At 49.1% G+C, this 15,883-nt stretch overlaps 2 protein-coding genes across 6 annotated transcripts in view; one reads left to right on the top strand and one right to left on the bottom strand.

Moving 5' to 3' along the window:
- Positions 1-2,108, bottom strand: part of UNK (unk zinc finger) — a 32,966-nt gene extending 30,858 nt beyond the window's left edge. The window contains exon 1 of one of the 5 annotated variants that reach the window (XM_003997161.6): positions 1,892-2,108. In XM_003997161.6, the coding sequence (XP_003997210.2) occupies positions 1,892-1,995 (104 nt within the window). In that variant the 5' untranslated portion in view covers positions 1,996-2,108. The other 4 variants (XM_006940594.4, XM_006940593.4, XM_019818262.3 and 1 more) reach the window with 4 other exon arrangements.
- Positions 2,109-6,010: 3,902 nt separating this feature from the next.
- LOC101080845 (histone H3.3A) lies at positions 6,011-9,391 on the top strand. Its single transcript, XM_003997160.5, has 4 exons — positions 6,011-6,166; positions 6,621-6,758; positions 6,862-7,015; positions 7,110-9,391. The coding sequence occupies exons 2-4, from the start codon at positions 6,631-6,633 to the stop codon at positions 7,236-7,238; spliced, it is 411 nt and encodes a 136-aa protein (XP_003997209.3). The 5' UTR covers positions 6,011-6,166; positions 6,621-6,630; the 3' UTR covers positions 7,239-9,391.
- Positions 9,392-15,883: the final 6,492 nt, after the last annotated feature.

The raw sequence follows: 15,883 nt of genomic DNA, 5'->3' as shown, positions 1-15,883 counted from the left end.
TTCACCTTAAAAAAAAAAAAAAAAAAAAAAAAAAAAAATCAGTGCCAGTAAGGGTACAGGTGCCATCATCTGTATGCTCAAGCTCCCTGCAACTCAGACCTGGCATGACAGGGGAACGAAGTTTTCCAAATCATCACAGCTTCTGAATGCCCATAAATCTACCAAGGAAGACAACAGATGTCCACCTCTGATTTTTGGTGATGAAAACAAACATACACACAAATGAACAGTTAACATGAAATAAAAGATGCAACACCTACAACCTCCAATCCACCCAATCAGGCTTGGGCGTTTGTTTCATCTACTTCTGTTGATTACTAAGCCACCGCAACAGCCAAGACTGATGATTACTCTGCACTTACCCAACAAGGAATGGAAAGACAGATTTTAAACAAATGAGCGTCTATAGGACAAAAACTCAGATATTAACACTTACACAGATGTTACCTTGTTTCATCTGTCAACTCAAAATTATAAGAAAGCCCTTCCAATATAAATCCCACAGCATACTCAGTAACAACATACAGAGGTTGCCGAAACCTTACTCAAGATATTATACGTATTTTACGGAAAAATATGATCCAAGCAACCACAGATTATATAAAGACGCTCCGGTTTATGTGAAATCTGCAGATTTTCAAATCAAAACCATACTGCTGCTTGACCACATCACTCAACTTGATCCGTATGCTCGGAGGTGAGAGCATTTCACCAAAACCAATGGAAGAATGGCCGAAAGAACTCCAGTAATAAAGGACCAGCAAAGCAATGGCCTCAATAGAAAAGTAATGGTTAACGTGAGTCGGACTGTAGCCAAGAAACAGCTTCCACTCCTTGCAACCAATAGCAGGGAACCTCACAAAGAAACCAATACACTTTCTAAAACCGATGTCCCCCAATCCCAGAACAGTTTCCCAATGGGGCTTACTTCTGTGAGTGACAAACAGGAGCTCCTCCTGTCTAGTTTTAATTCTTTCTACTCCAACAGGGGCTCCCTGCGCTCGGCTCACCAGGCGGCATTACTGTGTGGCTCGTAAGGGTTTCTCGACCCCCAGGTTCCAAATCTCCAGCCAGCCTCAGGTCCACCTGGGGATCCTTCTAAACATACACAGCACCTGGGAGGCACTCGAAGAGCATCAGGGAAATTGGAAACCAACATTTTGCTAAACAGGAGGGCCCGCCTCTGTAGCTCTTTCTTCCGAGGCACCTAGCGCTAGGTGGTCGCTGAGCGTGCTTTGAAAGGACATAAAGAGGAGACGGGGACCTCCGCTCAGACACCAGCAGGTTCCCATCTCGCTGGACTCCTGCGGTGGGAGTGCTGGGGCTGGGGACACGCTCCAACCCCGTCGCCCTCGTGGCCCCGGACTCAGGCCGGGTCAGCTGTCCCCGCGAGTTCCAGCAAGAGGGGCCGCCGTACGCAACACACGGGCTTCGGGGACACAAAAGGCCTCCGGGGTAGAGTGCGCGGGGCGCCTGACAGGACCTCGCGCCAACCGTCATTCACAGCGGCCCTAGGGCTGGCCCCCAGGGGAATCGTCCTGGCCGTGTCCTGGGCTTCTTATCGCCCCCGCGAGTGCCTGAGACTGTGGTTTTACGGTCTGAGGAACAGTTAGGCCTCAAAGGCCTGGCCTGAGATGTGTGCTCTCCGCACCCCGCGCTCCCGCCTTCCCCACTCAGCGGCGGGGACCGAGCTTCCCGCCCCACGGCCCGACCAGGGGTTGGTGGCAGTTAGAGGCGGTTGGGACCGGCCCCAGCAGGTTGGAACCGGTCTGGGCCGGGCCGGAGGAGGAAGGGGGGGAGGGAGAGGCCGCCTCGCGCTCTCCCTGCGCGCGTGACTCACGCTGGCCGCTGACGTCAGGCGTGCGCGCGCGGCGGGGGGGGCTCTACGTACGTGTAGTGCTGCGGTTTCTCGGGCTGTGCCTGCAGCACCTGAGCGGTAGCGGCCGGGGGCGCCGAGGAAGCTGCGGAGCCGCCGGGCCCGGGGCCCTTCGACATGGTCCTGTCTTCCTGCCTCTTCGCCGCTCCCCTTTTATTATTCAGTCTGCGCGGTCCGCGCCGAGGACCTAGTGCGCCTGCGCCGCGCCACGAGAACGTGAAGACCCCCCGCACGGCAGCAAGGGTTGCTGGGAGTTGTGGTCCTCGGTTCGGTAGGAATTTTACCGTCGGCAGAGGGTTGCTGCCAAAGGAATGGACCACAATACCCAGGGATCTTTGCAGACGGTGTCCCGGATGCTGACGGCCCGCCACGACTTGTGGGGATTGCAGTCCCGTGCCGTTTCTCCTTTTTGCCAGTGCGTTTCCAGTTTCTCAGAGGAGCTTTCCTCGAAACTGGACTTCCTGGAGTAGAAGGCGCTCAGAGCTACAGAGGCCCTACCGACTTCTGTGAAACAGTCTCAAGTATAATTTCATCGCCTACAGTGTAATGATTACTTCGCCACCGGAGTTAGTAGAGCTTGGGCTCAGTTCTGATGCCGGCCCCAACAGTGTGCTTAAGAACCTGTACTGTCCGTTTTTAGCTCTGGGCCTTTGTGCTGCAGGCACCTGCAGTATTTCTCCAACATCCTTATTCTTGGGGCCGGCCTAGCTGGGGAGGCATGAAAGAAAGTGTGCCTACTAGAAGTCAGTCTTAGAAATCTTTGCTAAAGTAGCGCTACACGGCATAGTATTCCCGCGTCTTTGCTGAGGCTCTTCATAAACCTTTACCCGCCCTGAAACCTGGAACTCCACTTGGGTCCCTTCTCAACTTGACACCTGGCCTGACCAACTTGTTTCCAGTACATTAGGGGCCAAAGACGAATTTAATCTCCGTCTAGAACAGTCTCAGTTACACTGGCAAGTTGCAGGGGTGTTGAGAAGTGTCACACAGGGTCCAAAGGCAGATCTTGGGTTTGAGTAGGGGCGGGGCAATTAATAATCCACTACAGTTTTGTGCTCCGGTTGGCAGGCTTTCTATGTTTCTCGTCCTTGCTTCCCGCTAGTCCAGCGAAGTTCACAACGTGGATTTTGTAAAATAATCCAATTTCTCTGACCTAGGCACTCTGTGAGCTTTACAAAGCTCTTCGTGATGCATTGACACTTGTCATTTAACTTTGTTTTCCAGGGGCACCTGGGTGGCTCAGTCGGTTAAGCATCCGACTTTGGCTCAGGTCATAATCTCACAACTAGTGAGTTTCAGCCCTGCGTCGTCTGGCTCTGTGCTGACAGCTCAGAGCCTGGAGCCCCTGTCTGCCTCTCCGCATCTCGTGCGCGCTCTCTCTCTCTCTCTCTCTCTCTCTCCCTCAAAATAAATAAATTAATTAATTTGTTTTCCGTATTGAGTCTATTTAAATCCATTGTTTTTAAGACCGATTTATACATGATTAGATAGGATTTTGTTACCTAATGATTGTCACGTAAAGGAAAACATTCCCAGTAATCTTGGGAGTGAGGGAGGGTGGGGTGAACGGAAAATTGTTAATGCTTAAGAATGACACATACTTATTTTATTTAGTTCCGAACAGCCTCACATCAGAAGCCAAATTGTCAGCCTACAAAGTTGAGAAACTGGTATTTCCCAAACAGGCCAAATCAACTGTTTAACCACTAGGGGCGTGTGAAGATAAAAAAAAAATTCCAAAAGGACAAATAAAAGTTGTAGTATTGCTTTAACCCTGTTACTAAATCCAGGTAACTGGTTTGTATGTTATTCCCCAAATTCCCGAGTGTGATTTGAATGAAGAAATACAGTTCATAGCACTAGGCTTTCAGTAAGTGTACACCATAAGCTTCAGAATGAGTGGGTACTGGTAAAATTGGGAGATGATATCATCCAAACTGCTTTATTTACAAAAGAGGAAACCGAAACTTAGAGAATTTGCACAGAGTTACTCAGCAAGCACATGGCAGAACAAGAACTAAGTTAGTAGCTTACATGCTGCATCACTTGTACATTGTTTTGATTGTATAAACATTTTCAGTTCTTCCCCATTTCCTGTGTTGCCTTTTCTGCCCCGGTACCAATTTAGGAAAAAAAGAAATCTGTATAACCGCCCGAGGAAGAAAGACAAACTATTTTCACTAACCATCCTTTAAATGGATAAATGTAAGTCTATACCTAGCTTCTCATGGAGCAATTTTAGTTCTCCTCTGGTAATTAACAAAACTGCAAAAAGAAAAACAAACCCGGAGTGTCTGTCCTCTGGAGGCTTGGGACAGACAGGATTCTGGATCTTTTAGAAAATCCTTGGAACACAAAAGGATTGTTAACTTGAGAGCCCATTTCTTCTCCAGTACATTTGGGCGGTCAAAAAAAGTTAACCCTTGCAGGGTATTTTTCTGGTTACATCCCAGATCGTTCGACGGCTTTCTATGTGGGATCTAACCAGTACCTTGATTCTTGGCTTTACACAGGTTCTGAGGACAGGGCGAGAGCCTCCATCTTGGTTTCTCAGCATCACATGAATGAAACAGAAAGCTTAATTTTTCCCCTACTGTGAATTTTGGGAAGAATGCAGAAATTAAGGTCGACCAAATTGTCGCATAAAAGTTTAGGTATGTGATAATTAAATACAAATTGTATCTGTTAAGATTGAGAGGGCTGAAATGAGAGGGATTTGATACCGGAGATTGGGTCAAAGCCATTTTTGCCATACCTGATTTTTCAAATTGTGCATTTCCCCCCTCACTGTTGATACTGAGAGGAGACCTTCAGTGTCACAAGTAAAATTTTGAGGTATTTGTCTTTATGTACACTAATTATCTGGTTAACATCTACACATACTTGGTTTTGCTACCTTTTATTTTGGTAAATTAAAAAATATTCAGGGGTGCCTACCTAGCCCAGTCAGTGGAACATGTGATTCTTGATCTCAGGGTAGTGAATTCGAGCCCCACGCTGGGTGTGGAGATTACTTAAAAATAAAATCTTTGTGAAAAAAAATTCTGTGAAGCCAGAGTAGGAACAATGGAGTAAAATGCCCAAAGCTCTATTTCAATTTTCCGAGCTTTGTTTGGCTGGTCTTAACCTTAAGCCTGCTTTGATATTTTATATACCTGTGTCATCAGGAGAACTGAGTATTACAAAACATCAAAGGCATTTATTTAGGCAAAGGTAGGGATTACCATTTTTATACATTTGTCACGTTTCTTGAAATATCTACCAGAATATACCATTAAATACAAGGGCACATATTTAATTTAGTTTTCTTTATTCTTTATGGACATGCAAATGCTGTTCTGGGACTATTCCCATTCTGGCTGTAGTCGTTTCATTCAGTTGAATTACGTAATTCAAAATATGCTGCTTAGTAGGTTACTTCTTAAGCATGTTGAAATTACAATGTAATGTAATTTGTGATGGTCTGAGAACATACAGAACAGGAAGCATAAAATCATTTATTGACATTTTTCTTTGTATCTACTATTTACTCCTACCTACACCACCAAAGAACTGCCTTTTGATTAAAATGTATATGCGTGATGTCTAAAATACTTGGTGATGTAATATGATTTGCTGAATTCTAATTTTTCACACTGTGTACATAACTATCAAAATGTGAAAGTAAATAATCACAGGGAACACATTTTATTTTACAATGGAAAATATTTGCAAAAACTTCCTTAAAGTAACTTCTCCTCCTGCATTTTATTAGCGAGATGCATCTATGGTTAGGCTCCTGCCCATCCCGTACCCTTAAGCCCCGATAGAGACCAATGCAATTCATTTGCATTGACTTTCTATTGTAGAGCTTTGGAACCAAGGGAAGGATCCAAACATAGCTTCATTTTATCCAATCAGAAGAGCCGCTTCGTGCTAACCTCTGATTCGCCCATTCCTCTTTGCATTCATCCAATCATCAGGCCACTTTAACAGCCAATCAGCGGCCTAGATACCCACCAATCCGGGAGCGGGGCCGAAGCACGGCCTTTGTGTCGGGGATGTCAGCGCGTCGGCGAAAGCTCCCGCCAATAGAAAAAGTCGTTGGTGTATGCAAATGAAGCCCCTATGACGCAGAGACGCAGCGTGAAGCGTGGGTATAAAAGCGGAGGCAAAGGGGGGGCTTGGAGCACAGAGCGGTTTGGTCGTTCGTTGGAGGGTCCTCTTTTCTTTACTCGGCGACTGCGGCTCTTCATTGGGGAGCAGGAGCGGCGCGACGATCGGAGGAGCGGCCTAAGACTTCGGCGTTGGGTAAGTGTTGGCGGTTTTACTCTTTGTTCGAGGCCCCGGCAGCCGTTGATGCCGCGGGCCGCAGCCGTTGGGAACGGAGCGCTGGCCGGTGCGGGCCGCTCGGGCCGCTGGTGTCGGGTGTGGGGCCGGGAGGTTTTCCCTTGGGGCTTCGTTCCGGAACCTCGTCTCCGCCTCTTTCCCGGTGGTGATTCAGAGGTCCCGACGCCGGGTTCCGGGCAAGCGGGGCCTCCGCCCGTCGAGGAGGGGAAGTGACTCCTCCCCGCGCTCCCCCTCCCGGGGGAGGCCGCCGCCGCCGCTCCTCGCAGCCTGAGTCATTAGGGGAGGGGGAGGAGGCGGCGGCCCCGGGCCATCTGCCGCGGCAAAGAGGCGGAAGGGCAGGGGCGCCGAGCCCGTCCTATCCTCCGCCCCCGGGAGGCTAGCGCCACGGCCCGAGAGTCACGGGTGTCTTCTTTAGGTAAAAGAAAATGGCCCGAACCAAGCAGACGGCTCGTAAATCTACGGGTGGGAAAGCGCCCCGTAAGCAGCTGGCCACTAAAGCCGCCAGGAAAAGTGCTCCCTCTACTGGCGGGGTGAAAAAACCTCATCGCTACAGGTAGGCGAGTGGGAAGGAAAACAATGACCCGGCGGCGCGCGGCCCCCAAGCGGGAGCGCTGTCCGCTCTCGGGGATCCGCTTACACTCTCCTGCCCGCTGCAGGCCCGGGACCGTTGCGCTTCGAGAGATCCGTCGTTACCAGAAATCGACCGAGCTTCTGATCCGGAAGCTGCCTTTCCAGAGGTTGGTGAGGGAGATCGCCCAGGATTTCAAAACCGATCTGAGGTTTCAGAGTGCCGCCATTGGTGCGCTGCAGGTAAGACGAGCGTGGCTGGAGTAGGGTCGGAGGGCTTCTGCGTGGCTTCTCGTCCTCGGAGACAGTTTAATGGTGTGGCTCTTGTGCTCCACAGGAGGCCAGTGAAGCGTACCTGGTGGGTTTATTTGAAGATACTAATCTGTGTGCCATCCACGCTAAGAGAGTCACCATCATGCCCAAAGACATCCAGTTGGCTCGCCGGATACGGGGAGAGAGAGCTTAAGTGAAGGCAGTTTTTATGGTGTTTTGTAGTAAATTCTGTAAAATACTTTGGTTTAATTTGTGACTTTTTTTGTAAGAAATTGTTTATAATATGTTGCATTTGTACTTAAGTCATTCCATCTTTCACTCAGGATGAATGCGAAAAGTGACTGTTCACAGACCTCAGTGATGTGAGCACTGTTGCTCAGGAGTGACAAGTTGCTAATATGCAGAAGGGATGGGTGATATTTCTTGCTTCTCATGATGCATGTTTCTGTATGTTAATGACTTGTTGGGTAGCTATTAAGGTACTAGAATTGATAAATGTGTACAGGGTCCTTTTGCAATAAAACTGGTTATGACTTGATCCAAGTGTTTAACAATTGGGGCTGTTAAGTCTGACCATACATCACTGTGATAGAATGTGGGCTTTTTCAAGGGTGAAGATACAAGTCTTAACCACAGTGTAACTTACAGTTTCCTTAAAAAAAAAAAAAAAAAAAAAAGTAAAACTGGCAGCTATAGAATACACTATGTGCATTTATAATAGCTATTTTATATATTGTAGTGTCAACATTTTTAAATTAAATGTTTTACATTCACATGTGGTGGGGAGTCTTGTCATTAAGGTGTGTGTAATTTAAAGTCCAGTTGGTTTTCTCCTAACTAGACTGCACTTGTTTTCATGAGAGTAAACTGCTTTGCAAATTATACCTTGCATAAGTCCTCATTCTACCACATGTTAACTAACCCTCTAGCTGATTAATGCAAACACTAAGGGGGGGATTTTATTTATAAGGGCTCTAGAATATAATACAAGTTATTCACACCAGCATCATCTGTTACTAATATTCTATACTAGTTAGTGCAGCTTTTCTTTGTGTTGTGATTGGTCTCATAACTAGGTTTTTTTCTCTACAAAGAGGAAACCATACCGAAGTTCTTTTCCTTGTGGAGTTTGTATTATAATAACCCTTAGAGTAAACTTGCTGTGGGAGAGGGGCACACAACTCCAGCTTCTTGAACCTCTGCCAGTTAAGGTGGTGTCGGGTTAGGTTACATCTGATCCGTGGTCCTGGAAAAATCACTTTATAGAGGTGGCCTTCCAAGTGGTTTTAAAAACTAACCTTCTATTGAAGTCTTTAGGTCAATTATGTATGTTGACTAAATTTACAAATAAACTTGTTTATTCAACGAAGTGTCAAAAACCTACATTGAATATACAGAGAAATACATCCATTATTTAGGTTCTTTGTATCTTGAAGCTTGAGCTTGGTCTATATCTGGTTTTGTTTGGTAGGCAAACCATTTGTATACGAAAATAATGACGAATTTCCTTAGACAAGTCATTTCACCACAAGTACAGAGTACCTTGGTTTAAGCCACTTTTTCAGTATGAAGCTAGTTTAATTGACCAGTGATGGTCCACTGTAAGCTTGTTAGTATCTAGATCTAGTCAGCAAGACCATGGGCACAACGGCCACTGGTCATCAGATGAGCATTTTGTGTGTTTGAAGCTAGTAGCTATAGAAAAGATAGTTGTGCCCTGATAAAGTAGCTTTTTAAAAAAAGTTTGGGTTAGTTTCACATTCAAGGGGCTTATGAAGAGATGCAAGTCAGGATACATAGGCTTGATTCTTGGCAGCTTAATGAGTCTTCACGAGGCACTGAAGGTGGAAGGGTGGAGTCCAGTAACTGCTCTGGAGCAGTGACTTCCCAATTCTGACGATCTCAACATTGTTTCTGAAGGACGTTGCCATCTTGGACACAGGAACGTGCTGTGGGGTGCCTGGCAGTGTCTGAGTAGTAGACTTAACTATGGTGATGTCCGTTTGTTCGAGTTACTAGTTGTGATAACCCAAGTGGGGTGAAACTTGACTCTTCCCCAGTACAACTTGGGTACATCCTGATGTAGACGTTTGCGGGTTTTATTGGGCAGCTTGGAATCTTGCTGCTTTAAATAGTGCAGCTTGTGCTTGCACAGTGTGCATGAGCATACTTAGCCCAGCAGTTGAAAGTATCTTTTGGTTCTAGGAAGCTGCCCACACAGGATAACCCTGGGTTTTAGGTGATGGAACAGAATCTGTAAGGAGAAAAGCAAAAGTTGGAGCTGATGAAGGTATCCTGTGCCCTTGATGGATGAGACAAAAATAAAGTTTTTTGAAGTTGAGATTATCTCATCTTGTTAATGGTCTTCATTTGAATTGATAACCTCTATTTCACAAATAAAAGTTTTTGTGGGGAAATGCCCGGAAAGTTTGCCTTCTGACTCAGCTGGGGGGCGGGGGGATGCATTCAGAAAGGACAGGCAGACCCCCTTTTGAAAGGTGTCACAGTTGGCTCAAGGCTGCAGATTTATGCCTGTTGAGCCTGTGGATTAATGGTGCATTTCTTGACTGTCGATGGATTTGATTAGGCCAGACCCGTTGATGGCCGGAAGTGTCCGCATCCTGCACGGGCTCTGACTACCAGGAGATTTTGAACCAAGCTGTTTATTGCCCTTGTCCTGAAGCCCTCAGCCTGGCCAAAAGCCAGATCCACCCTGGTGAGGTAGCCCCCATTGCTTTTCCTCCACACCTGCTTGTCCTTGCATTCCCCTTTTTCCCTGCTAGGCTAATAGTGATTATGGACCTGTGGGCCCTTGTTTCTTAGTCTGAAATAACCCCTGCTTCATCCTTAAACTGGTATGTGTAAAACCAGATGATTTATTCAACATGTAGAAATTATACTCTACAAAATTTAAGGTGGCAGGGTGCCTGGGTGACTCAGTCAGTTGAGGGTCCCAACTTCGGCTCAGGTCATGATCTCAAGGTTTGTGAGTTCGAGCCCGGCATCGGGCTCTGTGCTGACAGCTTGGAGCCTGGAGCCTGCTTCGGATTCTGTGTCTCCCTTTCTCTACCCCTTCCCCTCTCGTGCTCTGTCTCTCAAAGATGAATAAACGTTAAAAAAAGCAAATGGGCCCCTGGGTGGCTCAATCAGTTGAGCGTCCGACTTCAGGTCATGATCTCACAGTCCGTGAGTTCGAGCCCCACATCGGGCTCTGTGCTGACCGCTCAGAGCCTGGAGCCTGCTTCAAATTCTGTCTCCCTCGCGCTGTGCCCCTCCCCCACTCATGCTCTCTTTGTCAAAAATAAACATTAAAACAAAATAAAAACGGCAAGAGTTTAAGGTAGTATGAAAACAGAGGCAAGCACTTCAAACCCAACTTACTTAAATATATCTTAAGTTTCCTTGTTTATTTTTTGAGAGAGTGCAAGTGGGCCAGGGACAAAGAGGAGGGGGAGGAGAGAGAGTCCCAACCAGGCTCTGCACTGTTGGCCAACGGACTCAAACCCACAACTGTGAGATCGTGACCTGAGCTGAAATCCAGCTGGATGGATGTTCAAGCCACTGAGCTACCCAGGTGCCCCGAACCCAGCTTATTTACAGAGATCTGCCCTTAGTCAAATAGCTAACTGGGTCGTCCTCACACTTCAGCGAGAAGGAAGGACAGATCCGGGAGAGGCCAGCAATGGCCACCCCATACCCCTTGCGGGGGCTTCCCAGCCAGGGAGGCTCAGAGTGTAGGGAAACAAGCTCTGAGCTAACTGGCTGGACTGGAAATTTACTCTTTTCCACTCAGTTCCTCAGTCATTCCTCAGCTTTCTCCCCGGGGCTCTCCCTAGCTGGCTCCTTGCAAGCACTGCCTCCTGCCTGGTGGTGGGCATGGGGGCTGGGGCCTGTGCAGCACTTGGAAAGCAGGCCCCTTCTGGATCACTTTCAGGTAGGGTAGCAGAGGGTCGACACAGTCCAGTCAGCTGTCTGCCAATGGGTCAGCAGGAAACTTGGGCTCGCCCTTCGGTTCCCACAAGACGGGGCCAGCCTGTGTCCGGGAGCAACAGCAGAGGGGGCCAGAGAGCAGAGCCTCAGGCCTGTGGCCAGCCCAGCCCGCCAACGGGGAAGGGCGAGGTGTGGTTTTCACCACACCCGTCCGCAGCTGTTGTCTCACTGGTGGTGCTGTGGTCTACTGGGCATGAGAATCTTGAGCCCCCACCCTGAGCCTCCGGTCCCCACCCCTGCCTCCCCGTCCCTTGGGTTGGGAGTGCTTCACCGTCACCCCACTGTGGCCATCACAGCCTGCTTTCCCTCAGCCCTGACACTGAGGCACCGACCGAAGAACACCGCTGAGCTGGCTGTGCCGTGCCTGGGCCGCACAGCCTCTTCCTCCCTCGGCCCAGTGGTGGTCCCACCTGCCCCCATTGGGCATTCCTCAGGGGGAGTCCGTCCAGCGGGGCCTGGCTTTGGTCAGCAACTTCAGCACAGGCAGCTGGCCGTCTAGCTGCCTTCCTGAGGACAAGGCTAGGGGAAGGAAGGAAGGGCCAAGTCCCTGCCCAGGTTGCTAGCCCAAATCCCGCAGCACCCCCACGGAGAAGGCTAAAAATGCCCTCTTGGGCCAGATGGCTGGCCTTTTGGCTCCCTGACCCCTTTGTCACCTCTTTGTCAGCACGTGTGGGGAATGAGCAAGGTTGTAGATTGAGGTGATGCAGCTGGGTCAGCTTGGAGTTCACACAGAAGAAGGCTGTGCCGTGAGGTGGAGCCAGGGCCTGGTGTCCTGCCCCCTGGGGGCTGTCTGCTCCCCGTGGCTCTGTCAATTGCCCAGCAGCCCCCTGGCGGTGAGGGATCCCACCTGGATACCACCATTGTTCAAGCAGGATCATGGAACTTCTCTGGGATGTGCCCCTTGCCTGAGCATCAGGGGCCAGGACTGTCGGTCAGGCACACCCAGGAGAAGCATGTAGCTTTCTGCCCTGAGCAGAGGACCCTCCTCCACCCCACGTACACCATCACCCTTCTCCATAGAGGAAGCTCAGAGTTCTGCAGTCACCCTCACTACCAGGGAAGCAAGGGCAGGGGCTTTGGTGAGGCTGTGGTCCCTGGAGGGGCTATAAAGCCACACATGACTTGGAAGGGTGCCAGGGACTGGGGTCTTGTCTCCATCCAGTAGCTGCCAACCCTAGTTCAGGAATATATACAGTGGAATGGAGGGTGGGCAGTGCCCAGTGCAAGGTGCAAGAACAGATTGCTGTGGGGCGTCTGGATGTGCAGCGGTCTTCGGCTCAGGTCATGATCTCACAGTTCATGAGTTTAGGCCCCTGCATTGTTGGTGCAGAACCTGCTTGGGATTCTGTCTCTCTTCCTCTCTGACCCTTCCCTGCTTGTGCTTGCTTTCTCTTTCTCTAACTTAAAACAAAAACTTAAGAAGAGAGGCCTGTGGCCCTAAGCTGTCCCCTGCATCTTGGGAGTCTGGATTTCTCCCTGGCCATTGGCATGACGGTCATCAGCCTAGAGAACAGGAACTTCAGGGACATGGTGGGGGCACCGAATAAAGATAAGGCCTAAAGCTGGCCCCTCTTGGCAGAAGCATTCAAGGCCAGGGAGGGACAAGAAGCTCCTGGTGCTTTGAAGGAAAGGCCTAAGACTTGCTTGTATTTGGAGTTGTGCCTGGCGCACAGCAGAAGCTCCAGACGTGTTTGCTGACCAGCCCGGATGGCCTTGGCAGCCCACAGCACAGCTGGCTGGATCTGCTCCTGGCATGGGTGGCAAAGAATGAGCCCAAGTCCCAAGAGCTTTGGTTACCGGCCCGGCTTCCAAACTGGGAGTGTTCCATGTAGAAACTGGGGCTCCTGTGGTCCCCGAGAACAGCTGCCCCCTCCCGTCCCTTATTAGAATCTGAGCTTTGTGTCTTGACACTTCAGTAAGCAGAAGCTATAGCAGGTCAGGATGCTGCTGGGGACAGGGTGGTAGCTGAGAGGATAGGCTCAGGGTCAGCCAGGCTCAGGTTCAAGGCCCAGCTCCCCCATGTGGATGAGTTTCCAAACCCATCTGTGCTTCCCTATCTGTAAAACGGGAATAAAAGCAGTGTCTAATAGGCTTGAAAGGATTTAATGACATAATCTGTGCAAAGCCTGGTGACTAAAAATATTTGACAGCAGAAGTAAAGGGCACTGACCAATCAGAACACAGACTGGTAGTAGTAAACAACCAGTACTGCCCTCTGGCTGACTACAGCCCCGATATCAGGGCTTACCACAAGCTGAGGGTTAGTATTACCAATATTACAGAAGCTGCTATCATTCATGTTACAGCAGGGCAAAGGGGGTCCAAATCAGAAAATAGGTTAGCCCTCTGGATACAACCACAAAGAGAAACTCCCAGAATGAGTGAGAGAGGGTGGCCATCTGCCGAGAGCAAACATTTTCAGAGAAGGTGTCTGTAGATATCAGCATGGGAGATGTGGACCCACATCCCATCAGGGGTCCAGGCTGTGACTGCAGCAGAGAAGCGAGAGCTACACAGAGCTCAGAGCCCCTCAATCGCATGAAGAAAAACCAAGTCTAAAAAAAACTTTTTTGAACATTTATTTATTTTGGGGGCACCTGGGTGGCTCGGTCAGTTGAACGTCCGACTTTGGCTCCGGTCATGATCTCACTGTTCATGGGTTCGAGCCCCGCGTCAGGTTCTGTGCTGACAGCTCAGAGCCTGGAGCCTGCTTGGGATTCTGTGTCTTCCTCTCTCTGCCCCTCCCTGGCTCGTACTCTTTCTCTGTCTCTCAAAAATAAACGTGTGTGTGTGTGTGTGTGTGTGTGTGTGTGTGTGTGTTTTTAATGTTTGTTTATTTTTGAGAGAGAGAGAGAGCATGAGCAGAGGAAGGGGCAGAGAGAGAGGGAGACACAGAAAACGAAACAGGCTCCAGGCTCTGAGCTGTCAACACATAGCCCGACACTGGGCTCAAACCCACGAACCGTGAGATCATGACCGGAAACCGAAGTCGGATGCTTAACCGACCGAGCCACCCAGGCGCCCTGAAAAACTGAGTCTAGCAGGAAGGACCCAAAGGCTAAGAACAGCACAGAGACAGACACAGATTCTGGTAGGGAAGAGGCACCTCTAGAGTGCCTGTCTTCAGTCAGGAGCCAGTTCTCACTATCGCCTGGACAGATGTGGGTCAGCAGCCTCTAGGCCTGCCTCAGCCACTGGGCATCTGGCTGGCACTGTGGTATTTCCATCACTGTGGTGGGTATCACTGGCAATTTGGTCACGATACCGCAGTCCCGTGTGACAGATGGCTCTGGCTGTGCTGGTACGAGTGAGTTTTTCAGCCAGTAGAGCAAAGGACAGACCAATAAGGGTGCCACCCCGCCCCGCTCCCGCCAACCCTGTGACATCTGACCAGGAAAGTGGGAGCGAGGGCCAGAGGTCAGAGGCAGACTTCTGAACAAATTTCATGTAACCCGCTAGATGGGCTTCAGAAACAGAGTAAACACATCTTCCAAATAAAATCAATGTTTCAGAGTTCCTCCACCGAACAAACAGGAACACTTGCCCTTAGATCAAATCCAGGTTCTCTAAGACTGAAACAATACAAAGGACGAGTATAGGGCAAATGGATATGTTTTCAATCAAAATGAAACAATGGAAATAAAAACAAGGGTGTAGGCCTGGCAGGCATTGGGATCCCTCCTCTCTCTCTCTCCTTATTTAGAAAGCGTTCCTCCTCCATCCCAGCACTTAGCCAGAGGGGGCCGGATGGTGTCTGCCTCCCACCCAGAGCAGGAGAGCCTGGGCTTTTATCTGGCCAATTGCACACAGGAGAGTCCACTGATGTCTGTTGAATTAATGAATGACTGATAATAACAGCAAATATTTATTCTGTGCTTACCAGTGCCAGGTGCTAGGCTGGGCACTTTGTGAAAATGATCTCATTCAGTTCCTTTTTATAACCGTTTGTTGGGAGGAATCGCTAGCCCCCATTGTACAGATGAGAAACTGAGGCTCAGGTGCAGTCATCTGCCTGAGATCGTAAGAGCAGAGATTTGGGCTGAGGATTGTTGGGTGTCACAGCTCAGGTGGGTAAAGCATTCACAGAGAAGCGGTTGCCTGGTCCCACGCGTCTCTGAGAGTGGTGCCTGGATGGGAGGCATGGTTTATGAGTTTAATCCCATTTCAACCAGCCCTAAGGGCCACTCATTGTCTTGTCTTTTGTTTTGCCTAGGCTAAAAAATGCTTTACTGAGGAGTGCTCAAAGGGAGCAGGCCATCAGATGGAATTTGGGATAGTTTCATTTCCCAAGTTGTTTTTGTTTTTTATAATAGAGCAAGCATGAGCAGGGGAGAGGGGCAGAGGGAGAGATACAGCCTTCGCGTGGAGCCTATTTAAGCGATTATTTAATTAGATATTTAATTATTCATTTAAGCAATCTTTACACCCAAGGTGGGGGCTCAATCCTACGACTCTTGGATCATGACCTGGGCCTAAATAAAGAGACGCTTAACTGACTGAACCACCCAGGTGCCCCCCAAGGTTTTTTTTTTAAAAAAGCAGCTTTTATTGAGGGGTGCCTGGCTGACTCAGTCAAAAGAACACTCGACTCTTGATCTAAGGATTGTGGGTTCAAGCCCCACATTGGGTGTAGAGATTACTTAAATGAAAAAATAAATTTAGGGGTGCCTGGATGGCTCAGTTGGTTAAGCGTCTGACTTCGGCTCAGGTCATGATCTCACAGTTCATGAGTTCGAGCCCCACGTCGGGTTCTGTGCTGACAGCTCAGAGCCTGGAGCCTGATTCGGATTCTGTGTCTCCCTCTGTCTCTGCCCACCCCCCCCCCCCCCAACCGCTCGTGCTCTGTCT

Source organism: Felis catus, chromosome E1 (assembly GCF_018350175.1).
Source record: "Felis catus isolate Fca126 chromosome E1, F.catus_Fca126_mat1.0, whole genome shotgun sequence".
NCBI classification, from domain to species: domain Eukaryota; kingdom Metazoa; phylum Chordata; class Mammalia; order Carnivora; family Felidae; genus Felis; species Felis catus.
Note: the sequence above shows the minus strand (reverse complement) of the source record. Positions and strands in the feature narration are given on the sequence as shown.

Coding starts and splice junctions, on each gene's coding strand:
- LOC101080845 (XM_003997160.5), top strand. CDS start 6,631: ATGGCCCGAACCAAGCAGACGGCTCGTAAATCTACGGGTGGGAAAGCG. Junction 6,759..6,861: donor AAAAAACCTCATCGCTACAG/GTAGGCGAGTGG, acceptor TGCCCGCTGCAG/GCCCGGGACCGTTGCGCTTC. Junction 7,016..7,109: donor CCGCCATTGGTGCGCTGCAG/GTAAGACGAGCG, acceptor TGTGCTCCACAG/GAGGCCAGTGAAGCGTACCT.